We start from the raw sequence: 22,101 nt of genomic DNA on the forward strand, positions 1-22,101 counted from the left end.
TCCCGAATGGCCTCGGTGCCCAATTGGTCTCGATGCGGAGCTGGCCACGCCCCTCGGCTCCGCGCGCGCTACGATCACGGCGTGGAGTCGCGGCGACGTGGGCCCGTGCCCCGCGTGGCCCTGGAGTCGTCCCCAGTGCAGTCCCCAGTGTGACCAAGCACGCCCCATCCACACTGCGCGCGCTCAGTGTACACCCGGCCCCGGCCGCGGGGGTGGGGCACGGAAACGAGGGCGTCGGACGGGACCCGCGTGGCCTGCGCGAGGCTGGGGGCGGGAACGGAAGCAGGCGGGGGATGCGCGCGCCCTGCGCTCCTGCGCGCGCTCGCGCAGGGTCCTGGGGGCGGCGCGCGCGGGCATCACCCCACCGGCGGCGGCGCGCCGGGTCCCGGGGCGCAGCCCCGACGCTCATTGGCCTGGGCGGCGCAGCCAAGCTGTCAGCCCATGTGGCGTGGCCGCGCGGGGATGGCCGCGGTTTAAATAGCGCCGGCGCGGCCTAGAGGGAGCCAGAGAGACGGCAGCGGCGTCCCATCCAGTTCGCCCGCCGCGCTCCTCGCTCGTCGTCTGCCTCCAGAGCCCGGTCAGGTACGCCGCCGCGTTCCGGGGTCCGGGGCGGCAGGCCGGTGGCGGGGTGGCGGGGCTCCGGTGGGAGGACGGGTGGGCGCCGATCCTCGGCACCCGGCCCCGCTGCGCTCACAAAAGCGCCGCCGTGCCCCTCCGACCACGGAGCACCCGGATGCGCGCCGCGGTCCGGCCGAGAGGGGCGCGGGAGGGGTGTGCGGAGAGCCAGCGCGGCGGGCCGTGTCACGTGGGCGCCGCGCCAGCCGGGTGCAGGAGGCTGGGCGCCGCGTGGATGGGGCTGGGGCCTTCCCTCGCGCTGGGAGGCTTTGGCAGGGCGCAGGAGGCCGCGGTGGTCCTCCGGCGCCAGCCCGGAGAGGCCAGATGCTGGTCTGGGTGCGCACGAGGCCCCGGGGGCCTCAGCGGAAGTCATCCGAGCATCCAGGCCTCACCGGCTAGGTGGCGCGGAAGCCTCTACGTCGGACTACGGCCGGCCGCAAGGCCTGCACTGCCCTGGGCAGGTGCCTTAGGAACCCGAGGATCTAGCAGATCCTTCTGTTGCCTCGGCCAGGCTACAAGGTGTTCGGCCAAGTGGCCAGAGGCTTCCGTCTGCCCTGCTCCGCACCTAGCGGATCTTGCTGGAGGGGCCCTTTGGCCCCACCAGGCCTGGGCTCAATAATAGTAGCCGGGGCTGTCCCCTTGGGTCCTTACCAAGCCTGGCGTCTTGGCTGGCCCTGAACAGCAGCCGATCTCCACCCCAGTCGTGAAAGGGAAGCACTGGCTTCCCCGTGGCTTGAGGTGAGGGTGCCCCTACCCTGCTTCTTGAAGCCCCACCTCTTTGCAAGTTCCTGGTTTAGCCAGCTTGGGATGGAGCGCACACTAGGCAGATCACTGTCCCAGGTGGCTCTGGCAAGGCATGGGAGGAGGGTCAGGCCGGGTCGAATGTCTGAACGCTGCAAGGCATCGAAACCTCAGAAATAGCTATCACTGCAGAGAGACCCGACACTCGGCTCATCCAGTGTTACAGCCGGATCCGGATAGTTTCCACTGGGGCCTTTCTGAGTCCTTGCTCTCAGAAAGTCAGGGCGGGAACTACCTGTGGATTCTGGCGGCTGTGGCTGGTACTGGGACTGACTGTGTTGGCCCTCCATGCCACCTTCCCCGCAGAGAATAGCCATGGAGGAGGTGGTGATAGCCGGCATGTCGGGGAAGTTGCCCGAGTCAGAAAACCTGCAGGAGTTCTGGGACAACCTCATTGGCGGTGTGGACATGGTCACAGATGATGACAGGCGATGGAAGGCTGGTGAGTGCCCCTCAGGGCCAGGCGGCAGGACCGCTGAGAGTGTGGCCAAGGCACTTCCTGTGAAGATGCCTGCCGATTACCTTGTATAGCTGTGAGGTTGAGAACCAGTCAGAACAGAAAGGGACAGCTTGTTTGGTTGGGTGCTGAATGAGGACCCCAGAGTTGGGCAAAGGAAGGGGTTGGGCCCTGTGAATGTCCCCTCTGCAGCCTGTGCCCTGAGCTGGCAGATGCTGGTTTGACTTTCACACCCAATGGGCTCTGACATAGAGCACAGAGTGGCTCTACCTGATGGACAAGTGTGAGTCAGCATTGCAAGGCTGGCCTGGCCAGCCTCCTATCAGGCAGAGGGTCCCCAGCAGGCTTGGGGTTAGCTGGGGGTGGGCGCCAGCCTCCTATCAGGCAGAGGGTCTCCAGCAGGCTTGGGGTTAGCTGGGGGTGGGCGCCAGCCTCCTAGCAGGCAGAGGGTCTCCAGCAGGCTTGGGGTTAGCTGGGGGTTTGGGCCACACACGTGGGTGTTTTGGGACCCTTCGTTAGCACTGAGGCTGGGTCACCAACATTTCTTTCTGGGAGCCCTCCTCAAGAAGAGGGCTTCCTTGGCTCCCTGGCTTCAGGGGCTGTGTTGTTCCGCAGGGCTCTATGGGCTGCCCAAGCGGTCCGGAAAGCTGAAGGACCTGTCCAAGTTTGATGCCTCCTTCTTCGGGGTTCACCCCAAGCAGGCACACACAATGGACCCCCAGCTTCGGCTGCTCCTGGAAGTCAGCTATGAGGCTATCGTGGACGGAGGTGGGTCACTGGGAGGTTGCTTTTAGAACATGCTGTCGTGAGGACTGGGGTGCAGTTCTCTTGGGAGCCCTCATCCTGGCCCTCATCCTCAGCACTGTAAGAAGGAAAAGGAAATGCAACAATAATATCTTTTTTGGCTCTGAGATATCAAGAGCTCAGAGAAAGGCATGACATAGGCCGCTCTGGCTATGTCCCCAACCCTGATGTGGGGCCAGTGGTTCAGGAGGCGGGGTCCCTGAGCAGGCCACGGTTTCACAACTGCACACTAGCAGTGTCCCAGACGCGCCCTGTTACCCCAGTTTCCTCACTGCCTGATGTCTGGCTGGTCTTGGGCTGGGGCGGGGTTTCTAGCAGGTAGCTCTGCAGGGGCTTGGCCCCTGGCTGTCTCTTATTCTGGACCCTGCTACTTGGGACATTGATGTGTCCGCAGGGTAGACGGCCCCACACCGGGCAGCCAGCGTGGGTGGTGCGTGGGTGTGAACTCCAGGTTGCTGGATGCTAATTAGCCCTGTACTTGATAAACAGCCTGATGCACAGTCCTGCAGTTAAACACAGTGCAGGACCCCAGTAGCCTCAGTGTGAAAGTGGGCCTGTCTGGCCGCTCAGGCTCCGTCAGAGGCTGGGCACAGCTCCCCGGGGGTTGCCCACTGTCCTCTGCTTTCCCAGCTTGGACACTTGGCCTTTGTGTCCCTGTATCTCCTTATCTCAGCCTGTCCCAGGGCACGCTGCCCTTGGCACTAGGGAACTCATTGGCCAGAGGCTCTTGAGACCCACCAGTGACACCAGAGGCCAAGGGAGCTGCCTTTAGACAATGCTGTCCTCTGTCCTTCCTGTGGTCGCCGCATGACCCAGACCGCAGAGGTCCACTGTGCCCCCGATGGCTTCCCCCTCATCCAAGCCTGTGTGGCGGCTGCTTCCCCCGGCAGGCATCAACCCGGCCTCACTCCGAGGGACCAACACCGGTGTGTGGGTGGGCGTGAGTGGCTCCGAGGCATCAGAGGCCCTGAGCAGAGACCCTGAGACGCTCCTGGGCTACAGCATGGTGGGCTGCCAGCGTGCAATGATGGCCAACCGGCTCTCCTTCTTCTTTGACTTCAAAGGTGGGCTCTCTCCCAGCCCTGGTGGGTGGATGGCCCGGCCCTGGCCTTGGGCCCCGCTGCATGTGTCCTCCTACCCCAGTAGCCCTTTTGGACCCAGACTTCCTTGTTCCTGGGGAAGGCTGATTGGGGTACTCAAGGCCGGGGGCCGGGGAGGGTCAGCGTCTGCCCTGGGGCACCAACACTTGCTCTATGCCACGCCCACAGGACCCAGCATTGCCCTGGACACGGCCTGCTCCTCCAGCCTGCTGGCACTACAGAACGCCTATCAGGCCATCCGCAGTGGGGAATGCCCCGCCGCCCTCGTGGGTGGCATCAACGTGCTACTGAAGCCCAACACCTCCGTGCAGTTCATGAAGCTGGGCATGCTCAGCCCAGAGGGCACCTGCAAGTCCTTTGACGACTCGGGTAAGGTTGGCCCCGGTGGGGTCCTCGGGGTCTGTACCCAGAGTGTGTGGTGTGAGGATACACACATACACCATACACACGTGCGCGCACACTTACCCCAGAGCACATGGCTGAGGTGTCCATCTGCTCTAGGGAATGGATATTGTCGCTCTGAGGCTGTTGTGGCAGTTCTGCTGACTAAGAAGTCCCTGGCCCGGCGGGTCTATGCCACGGTGCTGAATGCTGGCACCAACACAGATGGCTGCAAGGAGCAAGGTGGGCACAGAGGGAGGGAAGGAGAGCCTGTGTCCCAGGAGGTGGGGAGGTGGAGCGTGCAAGGCTGACTCCGCCATTACCCCAGGTGTGACGTTCCCCTCTGGCGAGGCTCAGGAGCAGCTCATCCAGTCGCTGTACCAGCCAGCTGGCCTGGCCCCTGAGTCCCTTGAGTATGTGGAAGCCCACGGCACAGGCACCAAGGTGACAGCTCCTTCTGCCCCACACCTGTGACTCCTCGGCCCTCGCTCGAGGCTCCGCAGGCTGCAGCCCTGACGTCCTCTGTCCCCTGCAGGTGGGCGACCCCCAGGAACTGAACAGCATTGTGCGCGCCCTGTGTGCCTCCCGCCAGGGCCCTCTGTTAATTGGATCCACCAAATCCAACATGGGGCACCCAGAGCCTGCCTCGGGGCTGGCCGCCCTGGCCAAGGTGAGCAGGCCATGCTCTGCGACAGAGTCCCTGTCACGGGGACAGTTGTGTGCTGTGACCGCTGTGCTGCCCACCTCAGAGCTGCCTGCCTACCAGCTGGCCCCCTGGCTGGGCCATGGCTGGAATGGCAGGGAGAATGGAGCTTCCCTCATGGCACGCTCCTGTGGTCAGTGTGCTGAGCTGTGCAGCTTCTGGCCAAAGGAAACGGCTGTGGGAAGGATGGTACAGCCTGAGGCTTGTCTGCACAGCCAGGTCTAGTAAGATGCCTGGTCTGGGATGGGAAAGGGAGGAGTGAGCCAGCATGGGCTCTGGTGTGCCGGTTCCTGCTGGGTGACCCTGCCCTCTCGTAGGGACCTTCAGCCCGTTTGTGCATTGGCAGGCACATGTGGTCATTTGGAACACCCGTCTCTTTGGGCTTCTGGGGCTTGGCCTGGCTTGAGGAACTGTGTTCAAGCCTACAACCCCTCACCTTGGGGACCTTGTCCCCTGGCTGGCACATAAAAACAGTGAGGGCACAAGGCCGGAGAGGACACGGGTCTTAGGGGCCCGTACCACACACGGCACATGGCCCCTGGGGCCTAGGAGGCCACACTTGGCTGGGGCAGCTGCCGCTAACTGTGTGTTCTCACTGTAGGTGCTGCTCTCCCTGGAGCACGGCATTTGGGCCCCCAACCTGCATTTCCACAACCCCAACCCTGAAATCCCAGCACTGCTGGATGGGCGCCTGCAGGTGGTAGACAAACCCCTGCCTGTTCGAGGTGGCAACGTGGGCATCAACTCTTTCGGCTTTGGAGGCGCCAACGTTCACGTCATCCTCCAGCCCAACACACAGCAGGCCGCCGTGCCGGCCCCACATGCTGCCCTTCCGCGTTTGCTGCACGCCAGTGGACGCACCGTCGAGGCGGTGCAGGGCCTGCTGGAACAGGGCCGCCAGCACAGGCAGGACTTGGCCTTTGTTAGCATGCTCAACGACATTGCAGCCACCCCTACAGCAGCCATGCCCTTCAGGGGCTACACGGTGCTAGGTGTTGAGGGGGCTGTCCAGGAAGTGCAGCAGGCACCGGCCAACAAGCGGCCACTCTGGTTCATCTGCTCTGGTGAGGCTGCCCCCGTGCTCCCAGGCTGGCCCTCAGAGGAGGGGGTCCCTTTGCTTGAGGGTGAGGCTGGGAGGTAGCCACGGCCCTGATGAACTTTCTGGGACAGGGATGGGCACACAGTGGCGCGGGATGGGGCTGAGCCTCATGCGCCTGGACAGCTTCCGGGAGTCCATCCTGCGCTCTGACGAGGCTGTGAAGCCACTGGGAGTGAAGGTGTCAGACCTGCTGCTGAGCACAGATGAGAACACCTTTGACGACATCGTGCATGCCTTCGTGAGCCTCACTGCCATCCAGGTGTGTCACCTGCGTGCTGCTGGGGTCCTGGGACACTTGTGTCAAGTCTTGCCTTCCTCAGAAGTGAGGAGTCCTGGCCCTGTCCAGTGTGGGGGTGCCAGCATGTGTCCTTCACTGGGCAGAGCTTTGCAATGCGTGCAAGCTTAGGGAAGGGTGGGCGTTGCCGGGGTCCTGACATCAGGCATAGAAGTACCCAGGAGAGGCCTGGTGTGCCAGGCATGCCAGCCTTCTTGAGAGATTGTCTTCTATGTGACACGGCCTGTGTCCCTACTTCCAGATTGCCCTCATAGACCTGCTGACATCTGTGGGCCTGAAGCCTGATGGCATCATCGGACACTCCTTGGGGGAGGTCTCCTGTGGCTATGCGGATGGCTGTCTCTCTCAGAGAGAGGCTGTGCTTGCGGCCTACTGGAGAGGCCAGTGCATCAAGGAGGCCCACCTCCCCGCTGGCGCCATGGCCGCTGTCGGTAGGTTCCTCCCCGGGCCGCCAGCCTCCTCAGGCGCCGGGTCCTTCTGGAAGGGGTTTCTGTCCTGGGCCCTTTAAAAGAACCAGCTGCCTTGGTTCAGGAAAGGTCACTCTGTTCAGATTATCTTTATAGGAGGCTTCAGGTCTGCTGAGCCCGCAGGCCCGAGCAAAGTATGAAAACAGCACGCAGGAGATGGGGTCAGGAGCTGCGGAGAGCCACCTCCTTACCCTGTTGAGTGCCCAGCTCCTCCACTGCTTCCCCTCGCCACCTCTCAGGCTCCCTTTCTAACTGCCTCCATGATGGCACCTCCTCGTGAGGTTAGACATAGCCGGGTAAAGGTGCCACGCTCTAAGGCTGTCATCAGGCCACCTCTTGTGGCCCCACCAACGCCGTTGGCCTGGGTGGTGCTCATGGCAGATTCTTCCCTGGTCCAGGGGCATGGGCTGGCCTGCAGCCAGGTCTCAGGCCAGCCACTCTTGTTGCAGGCTTGTCCTGGGAGGAGTGCAAACAGCGCTGCCCCTCTGGTGTAGTGCCTGCCTGCCATAACTCTGAGGACACCGTGACCATCTCTGGACCTCAGGTGGGCCTGCAGCCATAGCAGGACTTCTGTCCCCTGCACTTTGCCCTGGGCCTGCCTGGGAGGCAAGGCCTCCTCAGTCTGTGTCTGCTAAGTTCTGAAGGGCCCAGCTGGTGAGCTACACTTGTCTCAGACCCTCTGGGTGAGGCCTAAGCTGGGTGGACTCTGCCTGACCAGGGAGAGCCAGTCCAGGCCCCTCTGACCGCTGCCTTGATGCCTGCAGGCTGCCGTGAGCGAGTTTGTGGAGCAGCTGAAGCAAGAGGGTGTGTTTGCCAAGGAGGTGCGGACGGGCGGCCTTGCCTTTCACTCCTATTTCATGGAAGGCATTGCCCCCACGCTGCTGCAGGCTCTCAAGAAGGTGAGCGCCTGGCCCCCCAGGGACCTAAGGGTGCGGTGGCTTACCTTCCCCGCTAACAAGCTCCCGCGTGCAGGTGATCCAGGAGCCGAGGCCGCGCTCGGCTCGCTGGCTCAGCACCTCCATCCCCGAGGCCCAGTGGCAGAGCAGCCTGGCCCGCACGTCTTCCGCCGAGTACAACGTCAACAACCTGGTGAGCCCCGTGCTCTTCCAGGAGGCGCTGTGGCACGTCCCCGAGCACGCCGTGGTGCTGGAGATCGCTCCACATGCCCTGCTCCAGGTAAGCGCCCGGCCTCTGTGGGGGCCACTGAGGGGTGGGTGTGGCATGGGCGGGCTCACGGCCAACCCTCTGCCCTTCGTAGGCTGTCCTGAAACGGGGCGTGAAGTCCAGCTGCACCATCATCCCCTTGATGAAGAGGGACCATAAAGACAACCTGGAGTTCTTCCTCACCAACCTTGGCAAGGTGCACCTCACAGGGTAGGTCCTTCCTGCTGCCTCCGTGGGGTCCCACACCAGGCCCGTGAGAGGGGTTACTGCTGCTAGCTCAGTTCTGGCCATCTTGGGGTCTTAAAGCAAAAATGGGGCAACAGGGCTGGAGAGCTGGCTCAGAGGTTAAGAGCACTGTCTGCTCTTCTAGAGGTCCTGAGTTCAATTCCCAACAACCACATGGTGGCTCACAACCGTCTAAAATGAGGTCCAGTGCCCACTTCTAGCATGAATGTGTACATGCAGGCAGAACACTGTGTATGTAATAAATAAATAATGAAAAGTGAGGCAAGAGGTGCGCCAGCTCTCGGGGCCAGCTGGGCTACTCACGTCCCTTTTCTCCAGCATCGACGTCAACCCTAATGCCTTGTTCCCGCCCGTGGTGTTCCCGGCTCCCCGAGGGACCCCTCTCATCTCCCCTCACATCAAGTGGGACCACAGTCAGACTTGGGATGTCCCAGCTGCTGAGGACTTCCCCAATGGCTCCAGCTCCTCCTCCGCTACAGTGTATAATATCGGTGAGCCGGGTCTCGTGGTGGGCAGGTTCCCCCCCAGCCTCTGGGCCGCTGCTGAGGCGTTGGTGCCTTGCAGACGCCAGTCCCGAGTCCCCTGACCACTACCTGGTGGACCACTGCATCGATGGGCGCGCCATCTTCCCTGCCACGGGCTACCTGTGCCTGGTGTGGCGGGCGCTGGCTCGAGGCCTGGGGCTGGCGCTGGAACACACTCCTGTCGTGTTTGAGGACGTGATCCTTCACCAGGCCACCATACTGCCCAGGACAGGTAAGGGGCCCCTGCGGTGGGGCTGCTGGGGTTGTCGTGACCTTGCTCTGAGCCTCCTCCTCCGCAGGGACTGTGCCTCTGGAGGTGCGCCTGCTGGAGGCTTCCCGTGCCTTTGAGGTGTCTGAGAACGGCAACCTGATCGTGAGTGGTGAGTGGGAGCCTCCTGGGCCTGCAGGGTGGGCCCCCAGCCCCTCCTAGCCTGCCCCAAGCTCAGGAGGTTGCCTGTCTCCTACAGGAAAAGTGTACCAGTGGGAAGACCCTAACTCCAAGTTCTTCGACCACCCTGAGGACCTGAGCCCCCCTGAATCCGCCCCCACCTCCCGGTTGACCCAGGCAGAAGTGTACCGGGAGTTGCGGCTGCGTGGCTATGACTATGGCCCTCAGTTCCAGGGCATCTATGAGGCCAGCCTTGAAGGTGGGCTGGGGAGATGGGGGAGGCGGCAGCTCTGGGCAGGTGGGGCGTGGCGTGCTGACCCCCGCCTTGGCTGCAGGTGAACAGGGCAAGCTGCTCTGGAAGGACAACTGGGTGACCTTCCTGGACACCATGCTGCAGATCTCCATCCTGGGGGCCAGCCAGCAGAGTCTGCGGCTCCCCACCCGTGTGACGGCCATCCACATCGACCCTGCGACCCACCTGCAGAAGGTGTACACGCTGGAGGGCGAGACCCAAGGTAGCTCTGGCCCTAGCTCCGGGCCCCGCCTCGGGCTGGGCACTGCCTGCACTGATGTGTGTGTCTCCGCAGTGGCCGACGTGAGAACCAGCCCCAGGCTGGGCAGCCTGGTGTCCGGCGGCGTGCACATCTTAAGACTGCACACCACAGCAGCCCCGAGGCGGCAGCAGGAGCACCTGGTTCCCACCTTGGAGAAGTTCGTTTTCACACCCCACGTGGAGACCGGGTGCCTGGCCGAGAGCGCTGCCCTGCAGAGAGAGCTGCAGCTGTGCAAGGGTGAGGCAGCCTCCTGAGGGCCCAAACTTGCCCTCCTCTTCCCTCAGTCCTTGTCTTTGAGACCCAGCAGACAAGGCCTGGCCTCTGGGCAGCTTGGGGTTGGTGACAGCAGCCTGCCTCCTGTGGGCCTGGGGAGATGGCTAGAGAACACAGGCTTTCCTCCCCCCAGGTCTGGCCCAGGCTCTGCAGGCCAAGGCCACCCAGCAGGGACTGAAGACAGTGCCTGGGCTGGAGGACCATCCACAGCATGGGCTGCCTCAGCTGTTGGCAGCTGCTTGTCAGCTGCAGCTCAACGGGAACCTGCAGCTGGAGCTGGGTGAGGCGCTGGCTCAGGAACGGCTCCTGCTGCCCGAAGACCCTCTCCTGAGTGGCCTCCTCAACTCCCAGGCCCTCAAAGCCTGCGTAGACACAGCCCTGGAGAACTTGACTAGTCTCAAGATGAAGGTGGCGGAGGTGGGTGCCACAAGGCGGACAGGCCCTACGCGTGGGTCTGGGGCAATCCCAGAGCTGACCCCAGAGCAGCCGGTCATGACGTGGTAGCTTTCCGTGGTCCCTGTGCTTTGTTTGGCCTGGTCCACCTTAAAAGATTGAGAAAATGTCACCCTAGCAGCCCAGGGCATGAAATACCAGAAGGCTGTGGGAAAGAATCCTGGGATGCTCTGGCCTCCGGGCTGGGGCATCGTGGAGACTACAGAAGAGCAGAGTAGAGCAGGGAGAGGCTCTGTGCTTGCATGGCCATAGACTGAGGAGCCAGGGGGCGAGCGCAGCCCGGATCTATGCTGCCCCTGGAGGCAGCAGATCTGAGGCACTCTCCCGCCCCAGGTGCTGGCTGGAGAAGGTCACTTGTTCACTCGCATCCCGGCGCTGCTCAACACGCAGCCTATGCTGCAGCTGGAGTACACAGCCACGGACCGGCACCCGCAGGCCCTGCAGGACGCCCAGCTACAGCAGCATGCCGTCAGCCCGGGCCAGTGGAACCCCTCCGATCCCGCTCCCAACAACCTGGGTGCACTTGACCTCCTGGTGTGCAACTGTGCGGTGGCCACACTGGGAGACCCAGCCCTGGCGCTGGACAACATGGTAGCTGCCCTCAAGGAAGGGGGTTTCCTGTTGCTGCACACAGTGCTCAGAGGCCAGGCCCTTGGGGAGACCCTGGCCTGCCTCCCCTCTGAGGTGCAGCCCGGGCCCAGCCTCCTAAGCCAGGTACTGCCGCTAGGGGTCCTCGCTGGGGGCAGGGGAGGGCTGGGTGTGGCTCAGCCAGCTTGGCACTGACGGACTTCACGGATGTAGGAGGAGTGGGAGAGCCTGTTCTCAAGGAAAGCCCTGCGCCTGGTGGGCCTTAAGAGCTCCTTCTACGGGACTGCGCTCTTCCTGTGCCGCCGGCCCCTGCCGCAGGACAAGCCCCTCTTCCTGCCTGTGGAGGATACCAGCTTCCAGTGGGTGGACTCTCTGAAGGTCAGGGCCCGGGCTGGGTGCCTTCCTCACCCTGCACGTGACACTCCTAGAGGCTGACCCTTGTCTACCCTGCAGAGCATTCTGGCCACGCCTTCCTCCCAACCTGTGTGGCTGACGGCCACGGACTGTCCCACCTCGGGTGTGGTGGGCTTGGTGAACTGTCTCCGCAAAGAGCCTGGTGGACACCGAATTCGGTAGGCGATCCCTGAGCTGTGCCTTGCCTCCCTGCCCCTTCCCCTCCCCCGTTGCTGTCCTTACCCACTTTGTTCCCACAGGTGTCTGCTGCTGTCTAACCTCAGCAGCGCATCTCACGTCCCCAAGTTGGACCCAGGCTCCTCAGAGCTGCAGAAGGTGCTGGAGAAGGACCTGGTGATGAACGTGTACCGCGATGGGGCCTGGGGTGCCTTCCGTCACTTCCTGTTAGAGCAGGGTGAGCCCGTGGCTGCCTGTACACTTCCAGGCCAAGGAGGGCATGGGGGACAGAGAGCCCTGGCCAGGTGGGCCCCGTGGCATCCTTGCTTGCTTTTGCCCGCAGACAAGCCGGAGGAGCAGACGGCACATGCCTTTGTGAACGCCCTAACGCGAGGGGACCTGGCCTCCCTCCGCTGGGTCTGCTCGCCCCTGAGGCACGCGCAGCCCAGCAGCGCAGGCCTGCAGCTCTGCACCGTCTACTATGCCTCCCTCAACTTCCGGGACATCATGCTAGCCACGGGCAAGCTGTCCCCCGACGCCATTCCAGGTACCAGCCAGAGCGGGAAAGTGTGTGCCACGGCAGCCCGGGGAGAAGTCCTGACAGCCAGCTCCCAGGGGAGAGGGGCGCCCCAGCAACCTCGGGGCAGACCTGAGCCTCCCTTCTGCAAATCCACAGGCAAATGGGCCGGCCGGGACTGCATGCTGGGAATGGAATTCTCGGGCCGTGACAGGAGCGGCCGGCGTGTGATGGGGCTGGTGCCCGCTGAAGGCCTGGCCACCTCGGTCCTGCTGTCGCCGGACTTCCTCTGGGACGTACCCGCCAGCTGGTGAGTGGGCTGGCTGCAGAGGGGCTGACACGGTCCCGGTGGCCAGACCGGGCTGACCCTGTGCTGTGCCCTCAGGACCCTGGAGGAGGCGGCGTCTGTCCCGGTCGTCTACGCCACTGCCTACTACTCCCTGGTTGTGCGGGGGCGCGTTCAGCGAGGGGAGACGGTGCTGATCCACTCCGGCTCCGGGGGTGTGGGCCAGGCGGCCATCTCCATCGCCCTCAGCCTGGGCTGCCGAGTCTTCACCACCGTGGGTGAGGCCCCGTCCTGTCCCGTCCCCCCCAGCCTGAAAGTCCGCACACCTGCTGGAGCTCCATGGCCCCAGCTTACCGGGCCTCTCCCCCACAGGCTCCGCCGAGAAGCGGGCATACCTCCAGGCCCGGTTCCCGCAGCTTGAGGACAGCAGCTTTGCTAACTCTCGAGACACGTCCTTTGAGCAGCACGTGCTGCTGCACACGGGCGGCAAGGGTGAGCGCCCGCCTGGGCCTGAGGGCACACGGGCGGCAAGGGTGAGCGCCCGCCTGGGCCTGAGGGCACACGGGCGGCAAGGGTGAGCGCCCGCCTGGGCCTGGGCGCTTCACGCCGTCAGCCTGGACCTCTCATTGAGTGTGGGTGAACCCGGCATGACCAAGGCCTGTTTGCCACCACAGGGGTCGACCTGGTTCTCAACTCCCTGGCAGAGGAGAAGCTACAGGCCAGTGTGCGGTGCCTGGCTCAGCATGGACGCTTCTTAGAGATTGGCAAATTTGACCTTTCTAACAACCATCCGCTGGGTACGGCTGGCCCGGGGGTCCGGGGCGGGGGTAGTGTCGGTGGGTGGCGTTGGTGACGTGGCTGCTGTCCCGGCCAGGCATGGCTGTCTTCTTGAAGAACATCACTTTCCACGGGATCCTGCTGGATGCGCTCTTCGAGGAGGCCAACAGCAGCTGGCGGGAGGTGGCAGCGCTGCTGCAGGCCGGCATCCAGGACGGGGTGGTAAAGCCGCTCAAGTGCACAGTGTTTCCCAAGGACAAGGTGGAGGACGCCTTCCGCTACATGGCTCAGGGGAGACACATTGGCAAAGTGCTTGTCCAGGTGAGGCCCTCCTGGCTTGCTTACGTCGGTACTGTGGCATGTGTGTGCCACGGCACAAGTGTTGGGGTTAGAGGACAACTTGGAAGAGTCGGTTCCCTCTACTCTGTGTGTCCCAGGGCTCAGGTCACCACGCAAGCGCTTTTCCTGCTCTGAGCCATTGCTGCTTACATGCAGGTGCGGGCAGAGGAGCCGGAGGCCGTGCTGCCCGGGGCTCAGCCCACTCAGATTTCCGCCATCTCCAAGACCTTCTGCCCGGCCCATAAGAGTTACATCATCGCCGGTGGCCTGGGTGGCTTTGGCCTGGAGCTGGCCCGGTGGCTCGTGCTTCGGGGGGCCCAGAGGCTCGTGCTGACCTCCCGGTCTGGAATCCGCACAGGTAAGCAGCACGGGGCAGCTGGGGCAGCAGCCTTAGCAGGCTTCCCTCTGGTGGGCTGTGGGCCTCCCTCCTCTGGTGCAGCCCACAGCCCTGTGTCCCACAGGCTACCAAGCCAAGCAGGTTCGAGAGTGGCGGCGCCAGGGCATACAGGTGCTGGTGTCCACAAGCAATGCCAGCTCGCTGGAGGGGGCCCGCGCTCTCATCGCTGAAGCCGCGAGGCTGGGCCCTGTTGGCGGCGTCTTCAACCTGGCCATGGTGAGAAAAGCATCCTGGGCTCTGGGTACCTCCAAAGCCCGAGGCCTGGGGCAGCTGTTAAGTGGGTGCGAACCTCACCTCAGCGAGCACTGAAACCCCTTCTCCTAGGTGCTGAGAGACGCCATGCTGGAGAACCAGACTCCGGAGCTCTTTCAGGACGTCAACAAGCCCAAATACAGCGGCACCCTGAACCTCGACAGGTGGGGAGCCCCTCCACTGTTCTCCCTCTGCCCCTGTCTGGACTGGTCCCTGCGGGACCTGAGGGTCTGGGGAGGCAGGGCTGTGCCACCTCTGGCCTTCTCTGCCTTGCCCGGAGAGGTTGTGGGCGTGCGAGTTGGCAGAGAGTGACGCGAGCACCCACAGGGCAACCCGGGAAGCCTGCCCCGAGCTGGACTACTTCGTGGCCTTCTCCTCTGTGAGCTGTGGGCGTGGGAACGCCGGCCAGACCAACTACGGCTTCGCCAACTCTGCCATGGAGCGCATATGCGAGCAGCGCAGGCACGCCGGCCTCCCAGGTGGGCCTCTGCCCAGCCCGCCCCTGTCTGGCTCCCTCGCTCCCCGCCTCGCCGCCTCGCTCCCCACCTCACCTCACCCGCCACCTTGCTCGATCACAGGCCTTGCCGTGCAGTGGGGTGCCATTGGTGATGTGGGCATCGTCCTGGAAGCGATGGGCACCAATGACACGGTCATCGGCGGCACGCTGCCACAGCGCATCACCTCCTGCATGGAGGTGCTGGACCTCTTCCTCAACCAGCCCCATGCAGTCCTGAGCAGCTTTGTGCTGGCCGAGAAGAAAGCGGTGGCCCATGGCGACGGTGAAGCCCAGAGGGACCTGGTGAAGGCCATAGCTCACATCCTAGGTGAGCGGCCTCCTGAGCCTTAATTTCCTGTCTGCAGACCCAGAGGGCAGAGTGGCCTGCACGTTGGGCTGGGTGACTGGCGGCCAAGGCGCAGAGCTCTGACCACAGTGATGGTCCTGTGGAGATGAACGGCCGTCATGTCCCCATGTCCCCTTCTAAGCGATGACAGTGGTCCCTTGCGCAGGCATCCGAGACCTGGCGGGCATTAACCTGGACAGCTCGCTGGCAGACCTGGGCCTGGACTCGCTCATGGGTGTGGAAGTTCGCCAGATCCTGGAGCGGGAACACGATCTGGTGCTGCCCATGCGCGAGGTGCGGCAGCTCACGCTGCGGAAGCTGCAGGAGCTGTCCGCCAAGGCTGGCTCAGCCACGGGTGCGTAGTGCGTCAGGCCTGTCGGGGCACTTGGTATGTGTGTGCACGGCATCCCGTACCAGAGCCACATGCCAAGGCTACCCCATGTCCCCCGCCCTCACAGAGACGGCAGCCCCCAAGTCCAAGAGTGACGCGGCCTTGAAGCAGAGCCAGCTGAACCTGAATACCCTGCTGGTGAACCCCGAGGGCCCTACCCTGACGCGGCTCAACTCAGTGCAGAGCTCCGAGCGGCCCCTGTTCCTGGTGCACCCCATCGAAGGCTCCACCACTGTGTTCCACAGCCTGGCTGCCAAGCTCAGCGTGCCCACCTACGGCCTGCAGTTCACCGGAGGTACGTGCGCCCGCCGGGCCGTGCTGCGCGCTGCCGGGGCCTGGGTCCTTGCTAAGCGCTGGCCTCTGCTGTCCTTGCAGCGGCACCTCTGGACAGCATCCCCAACCTGGCTGCCTACTACATCGACTGCATCAAGCAGGTGCAGCCCGAGGGCCCCTACCGAGTGGCCGGGTACTCCTTCGGCGCCTGTGTGGCCTTCGAGATGTGCTCCCAGCTGCAGGCCCAGCAGGGCCCGGCCCCCACCCACAACAGCCTCTTCTTGTTCGACGGCTCCCACACCTATGTCCTGGCCTACACCCAGGTGAGAGCCGGGCCAGCTGGTCCTGAGTGCTGCCACCTGCCTCTTGGCTTTGCACCTCTCCCGGGAGGGTCCTGGTCACTTCAGTGCTTGCCGCAGCAGTCTCTCCCTCCCTGACAGAGCTATCGAGCAAAGATGACCCCCGGCTGTGAGGCCGAGGCCGAGGCTGAGGCCATTTGCTTCTTCATAAAGCAGTTCATCGACGCCGAACACAACAAGGTGGGCTGAGTGGCCGGAATGGTGGGTCTGGGGGAACGGGGTCTGCCCCCGCCCACGTGGACCGGGTGGTGAGAGTGCTCCTCCAGAGCCCGCCTGCCCAGCCACCACGCTCAGAACCGCCCCCTCTAGGTGCTGGAGGCCCTGATCCCACTGAAGAGCCTGGACGACCGGGTGGCCGCTGCTGTGGACCTCATCACCAAAAGCCACCAGGGCCTGGACCGCCGGGAGCTGAGCTTTGCCGCCCTGTCCTTCTACCACAAGCTTCGAGCAGCCGAGCAGTACAAGCCCAAGGCCAAGTACCACGGCAACGTGACGCTGTTGCGTGCCAAGACAGGCGGCACCTACGGGGAGGACTTGGGAGCCGACTACAACCTCTCGCAGGTGAGTGGAGCAGGCACAGCCACGGGCCGGGGGGTCGCAGGTGAGTGGAGCAGGCAAGGCAGGCACAGCCACGGGCCGGGGGGTCGCAGGCGAGGCAGGCACAGCCACAGGCCGGGGGGTCGGTGGTCCCACGAGAGCTGCCGGTGTTCACAGGTGTGCGACGGGAAGGTATCTGTGCACGTCATTGAGGGCGACCACCGCACGCTGCTGGAGGGCAGTGGCCTGGAGTCCATCATCACCATCATCCACAGCTCCCTGGCTGAGCCTCGAGTGAGTGTGCGGGAGGGCTAGGCCACCAAGCCACGCTCCGCGCCCGCCACCAGAGACGCACCGATCCCCACCGCGCCCCGATCTCGGGGACTGGGGAGGGTCCTGCTGGTGGGACCCCCTGCCCTCGTGGCCCAGCACCGCCCCTCCCCCGGTGGCTGCTGGAAACAGGACCGTCCCGTGTATCCCAGCCACCGAGTGGGGTTCCTCAAGCCCCGACTTGGAGACACCTGGTCTGTGAAGAGTCGGTGGAGGCCAGCCGGAGCCAAACTGAGCCTTTTCTGCCGTGTGGCCTTTGCCGCACTGGCTGCTTATCCATTAAATTCTCATATTTATTGCGTTGCTGGGAAAGACCCCCAGGGCTGGCTCAATCCAGAACCCCTTGAAATGGTGGAAGCCGTCGGGGAAGGTTTCTGGAAAGTCTCCAGGCCCCCTCTACAGGCTGCTGGCTGGAGCCCCTTTGTGTCCTGGCCCTGGCCCTGCTCAGTGCAGGGCAGGGTACAGAGAGGGCTGGTTCCCGGGGAACGAGGACCCCAGCAGACACTGTACCCTCGGCCCTTGGTCCCAGCACGCCCGGCTGCACCCATGATGCAGGGCCAAAGTGACCCTGTGGACCGCTCCGGGCACTGATCTTAGTTGTTTTCCAAGAAGAGATTCAGATTGCTGCTTGGGTTGGATTTGCTGCCGGTGGCAGTGTGGAGAACCATGTCTGGACTGTGTCATTTTCCACCAACCTGATAAAAAAGCTGCTCTTGATGCTGCCCATTCCCACAATTAAACTGCACGTGAGCGCTGGCTCCTGTTCACTTTCTTTCCGGTCCCTGATTTGGTCTTCAGGTTCTGGTACTGTCTGGGGGACCTCCACATGAGGATTAAGTTGAGCAGCTCCTGGGGTCATGGGTTTGGGGTTCTGTCCAAGTTTAAGGGGAGTACAGTGCAGGTGAGGGTTTCAGCATCGGGCTGGCTAGAACCGTGGCACTGGTATGAGCAGAATTAGTTCATCTTGAAGTTGCTCTAAGAGCATCGGCTTAGAAGCCCCCACCCCAGGGTCAGCGAAAGTTGGTGCCAGCCCCTCTAGCAGAAAACTGCAGCAGCTGCCTGATGGGAGAGGCAGATCCCAGAGCAGGGGGCTGGCGGCTGCCTCATCACACCAAACTGACCGTGTGTTTGGAGGCGAGCAGTGGGGGAGGTGAGTCAAGAGGGCGCTGTAAGGCCCTGAGAGAAGTAGGCACAGCCTCCTAGGCCCGCAAGGGCACCGTAGGCACAGCCTCCTAGGCCCGCAAGGGCACCCAGCTTGTGTACATTGGCTTGGAGGGGAGGCAGCTTGCGGAGACACGCAGGGGCCAGGACTAAAGGAGGGCTGCAGAGTCGCCGGCAGGAGTGTCCAGGAGAGACTGGCAGAAACGGCCAGCATTCCTGTCCAGCTGTGTCCCTGTAACCTAGGAAACCGCTGTGGTAGGGTGCTCAGAAGGCTCCTCAGCCCAAGACTGACAACTGGTTAGCTCTAGCCCCACCTAGAGATTGCCTAACTCTGGGGTCTGGTGACAGGAACCGTCCTATAAACTGGAAAGGCCTGACTCCCTCACAAGGCTGGGATCTTCAGCGCTCATGTGGTGTGCTCACCTGGTGTCTTCCTGCTCTTTGGTGCCCCCCCACCACGTGACTTGAGATTCTCCTGTGGGTAGACTCACGCTGGGGCCTGGCTGTCCTGGAACTGCCTGTCTGCTGGGGTTAAAGGTGTGCCCCGCCACCACTAAGCCTAAGAGTCAGGTTCCTAACTAAACTGCCGACAGCTGGAGAAGACCGGAGCCTTGGCTACCTGTGCACTCCTGACCCCACAGGCAGAGGCCAGCCTGGGCTATATATGAAGCAGGGGATGCTGGGCAGTGAGGCTACACACCTTTAGTTCCAGCGCTCGGGGCCAGCCAGGCTACGCAAAAGAACCCTATCTCTGAGAGGAAAAAAAGAAGTGGGAACACGATCACGAGACTAGACAGCAACCAAAAAGAAAAAAAAAGTAAGGTGTAACCACCACAGGCCGAACACCTGGGGATAGTGAAGGACACAAGCAAGAGAAAGGACCGCTGAGTAACACCGGTGAAGATAGTCATGGCAGGCTTACTGGGTGGAGAACAGTCTGGGCTGGTCCTCCAGGGAGCAGGAATCTTCATTTCTTTTTAATCAGGAACAGAGCTCAGGAACAGATGGGACCTCATGGGTAATTTGGAGTCCCAGAGTAAAAGGGCAGGGGCTGCAGTTTGAGAGGAAAAGTGGCCTTTGTGTGATGTGCACAAGGCCCTGCTTTCAGTCCGTAGAACTGGGAGAGGGGGAGGGCTGGGCCTCATTTTCAAGCTTGTAGGTTCAGGGAAGAAACTCAGGCTCAGGAAACATATCTGCTAAGGGCTGCCACAGTCACATTGCTCAATAAAACAACAAAGAAAAAATACTAGAAGCAAAAACTTCTCACCCCTGGGAAGATGGGGAGACTGGCCCTCCATCGTGCACGCGCCTAGTGCGGAGTAGCCACTGAACACGGACAAGCAACCCAAAATGCTGAGTCCTGATGGGAGCTCAGCTGTGTGTGTGCCTTCAGCGTCCGGGGAGCGGGGTGGGAAGGGCCCGGAGAGGGCATAGACCAAAGGCCCCAGGCCCATGAAGGTCTCTGTGGTAGTGTGTGTGCAGCTGTGACCCGAGCACGTGAGAGTCTGAAGTAAGGTGACTGCTGCTAGCTCAGGGCTAACCTGGGCTACACGCCTGTTCAGGAGGTTTGTGGGTGTGAGTCAGATGGTAGAGGACTTGCCTAGACTTTGAGGTCCTGAGTTCTAGCCCCAGGAAAAGAATGGCAATCTAGTCAGGGCAGGAAAGCCAGCCTAGCAAATCAGAACGGTGGGTTATAGCAAGGAGCCCAACACCTAACGCTAGTGGTATGGGGGCCAGAGGCTGCTCTGCAGAAATGAAGATCCTAGTAGCTGGAGAGATGGTACAGTGGTTAAGAGCACTGTCTGCTCCTCCAAAGGACCTGGGTTCAATTCCCAGGACCATATGGCAGCTCACAACTGTCTCTAACCCTTTTTTTTTTTTTTTTTTATGATGATCCCCTCTACCTCAGAGGCCTCCCTCCTTGGTGACCTTCGAGGCGGCAACAGCCAGGCCTTTATACCACTTTGTCCTGGTGGAAGACAGATCAGCCAAATTGAAGGGTTGAATGACTCTCACAGCTTAAAACACTAACCAGGAAGTTTTCATCTATTTAAAAACACTTGTTCACCAAGAACCATAAAATTCTTGAATGGAGAAAACAGAAATAAGCATCAGCCAATGCTTATTTAACCTCAGAAAGTCCCCAGCTGAGCTATTAAGAGCGTACTTTGCCGGGCGATGGTGGCACAGGCCTTTAATCCCAGCACTCAGGAGGCAGAGGCAGGTGGACCTCTGACTTCAAGGCCAGCCTGGGCTACAGACATGACAGAATGCTCTTAGAAAAACTGCAAGCAGGCCTGGTAGTGGTAGCATACTCCTTTAATCCCGGTGCTCAGGCAAAGCCAGGTGAAGCTCCATGAGTTTGAGGCCAGCCTAGACTATAAAGCAAGTTGCAGGACAGCCAGGGCTGTTACAGAGAAACCCTGTCTCAGAAGGTGACGTCACAGGTAAACTGAGGCAGGAGGAGCTAGACAGCTGGCTGGTCACCTAGCAGCTTTCTCTGAGCGTAGAAAGCTTGGTTCTGCAAGCCAGAACTAATTGTTGCTGACGGGGGCTGCCACTGAAGACAGCAAGCCAAGAGTAGGCAGAACTGATGGTGACTGGCGGAGGGCTGGAGCTCGTTGGCTCCTGGTGGGGGCTGCTGCGGAAAAGCCAGGGACGGAGAAAAGGAGAAAAGGGACATGTGCGTACACACGCAAACACACTAGATGGATGAAGCAAGACAAGCTCCAACAAGCCAGTTCCAACAAGCTTCAACAACTTCACACACATACATACGCACACACATACGTACGCACATACATACATACATACGTGGAGCAAAACTCCAAAGAGTGAGCTTCAACCATTTTTACATATTCACATATATACACGCACACACACATTTTGTGGATGGAGCAAAACAGCTATTTTTTTCTCCCGCAGTTTATACATCCCAGCAAAGTCTTCAAGCAGAATAACCACAATGTGGTTACTGCTGTTTTTCTTCAAGGAATGATCACAACATAGACAAGCATGTTCCCAATACACTCCCACGAGCAGGGTAACGGTGGGAAACAGATTTTCCCCAAGAACCCCCATCCGTTTGTAACTAAGCAACTTGTTGTAGAATAACAAAATAAAAGCAAGCAAGGTAATTTTTTTCAGCTAGTCTTTACTGACAGGCTGCAATTTTTTTACTGGCAGGAATCAATTTTCTTAAAAGGTAGTTTATAAACATTTTAAAGAATCACATATCTAAACTTCTGTATGGAAAACAATCAGCCTCAAGGTGCACATCTACTCATTAACAATTTTTTATTAAATCTTATCCAGAAGCTGAGGGCAAAATGAGTACAAGAAATTAATCATCACCAGCCCAGCTACAGCAGGGGCCACACCAGCTAGTCTACCTGGGGTATTGTTCTTGCTCCCTAACCTCAGAAAGTGCCCAGCTGAGCTATTAAGAGCGTACTTTACCAGGCGATGGTGGCACAGGCCTTTAATCCCAGCACTCAGGAGGCAGAGGCAGGCGGATCTCTGAGTTCAAAGCCAGCCTGGTCTACAGGACAGCCAGGGTTACATAGAGAAACCTTGTTTCAAAGAAGAAAAAAAAAAAAAAAGTGCACACCTTTAGTCCCAGCATTCAGGAGGCAGAGCCAGGCAGATCTCTGTATCTCTGTGAGTTTGAGGCCAGCCTGGTCTACAAAGCAAGTACAGGACAGCCAGTTCTGTTACACAGAGAAACCCTGTCTTGAACCCCCCAATAATAATAATAATAATAATAATAATAATAATAATAATAATAATAATAAATTAGTATACTTTTCTTTTTTAAAGATTTATTATTTATACGGTACTTTGTCTGAATGTGCGCCTACATGCCACAGTAGAGCACCAGATCTCACTACAGGTGGTTGTGAGCCACCATGTGGGTGCTGGGAATTTTACTCAGAACCTTTGGAAGAACAGCCAGTGCTCTTAACCTCTGAGCCATCTCTCCAGCCCCTGAGTAGACTTTTCCTAACTTCCAATGGCTTAATGATTGAAGTAAGATCTGGGTATGGTGCCCAGGCCTGGCATCCTGCCACTCAAGAGGTGGAGGAAGAACCATCAAGAAGTCAAGGTACATAAGAGTCTGAGGCCGTTTGAGACCTTGTCTTAAAAGATAATGAAATA

The 22,101-nt window shown here is 60.8% G+C and overlaps 1 protein-coding gene across 2 annotated transcripts; it reads left to right on the forward strand.

Annotated features, from left to right (window-relative positions):
* Positions 1–443: 443 nt before the first annotated feature.
* On the forward strand, positions 444–17,538 carry Fasn (fatty acid synthase). 2 transcript variants are annotated; one of them, XM_021637430.2, is made up of 43 exons: positions 444–582; positions 1,723–1,858; positions 2,489–2,641; positions 3,568–3,741; positions 3,946–4,146; positions 4,279–4,401; positions 4,487–4,602; positions 4,694–4,828; positions 5,463–5,925; positions 6,032–6,219; positions 6,497–6,686; positions 7,172–7,266; positions 7,487–7,621; positions 7,695–7,898; positions 7,981–8,096; positions 8,451–8,623; positions 8,697–8,888; positions 8,956–9,036; positions 9,124–9,303; positions 9,380–9,559; positions 9,632–9,835; positions 10,005–10,288; positions 10,658–11,038; positions 11,126–11,290; positions 11,366–11,484; positions 11,566–11,720; positions 11,826–12,029; positions 12,159–12,309; positions 12,385–12,563; positions 12,658–12,777; positions 12,960–13,082; positions 13,160–13,383; positions 13,558–13,759; positions 13,863–14,014; positions 14,123–14,214; positions 14,378–14,529; positions 14,629–14,874; positions 15,059–15,247; positions 15,351–15,578; positions 15,659–15,879; positions 15,997–16,095; positions 16,225–16,476; positions 16,630–17,538. In XM_021637430.2, the coding sequence occupies exons 2-43, from the start codon at positions 1,732–1,734 to the stop codon at positions 16,765–16,767; spliced, it is 7,506 nt and encodes a 2,501-aa protein (XP_021493105.2). In that variant the 5' UTR covers positions 444–582; positions 1,723–1,731; the 3' UTR covers positions 16,768–17,538. The 2 variants fall into 2 exon arrangements, with proteins under 2 accessions (XP_021493105.2, XP_060242207.1); XM_060386224.1 differs by lacking the exon at positions 444–582 and adding an exon at positions 1,335–1,353.
* The last annotated feature ends 4,563 nt before the right edge of the window (positions 17,539–22,101 follow it).

The sequence above is a fragment of the Meriones unguiculatus genome, chromosome 7 (assembly GCF_030254825.1).
Source record: "Meriones unguiculatus strain TT.TT164.6M chromosome 7, Bangor_MerUng_6.1, whole genome shotgun sequence".
In the NCBI taxonomy this organism is placed as follows: domain Eukaryota; kingdom Metazoa; phylum Chordata; class Mammalia; order Rodentia; family Muridae; genus Meriones; species Meriones unguiculatus.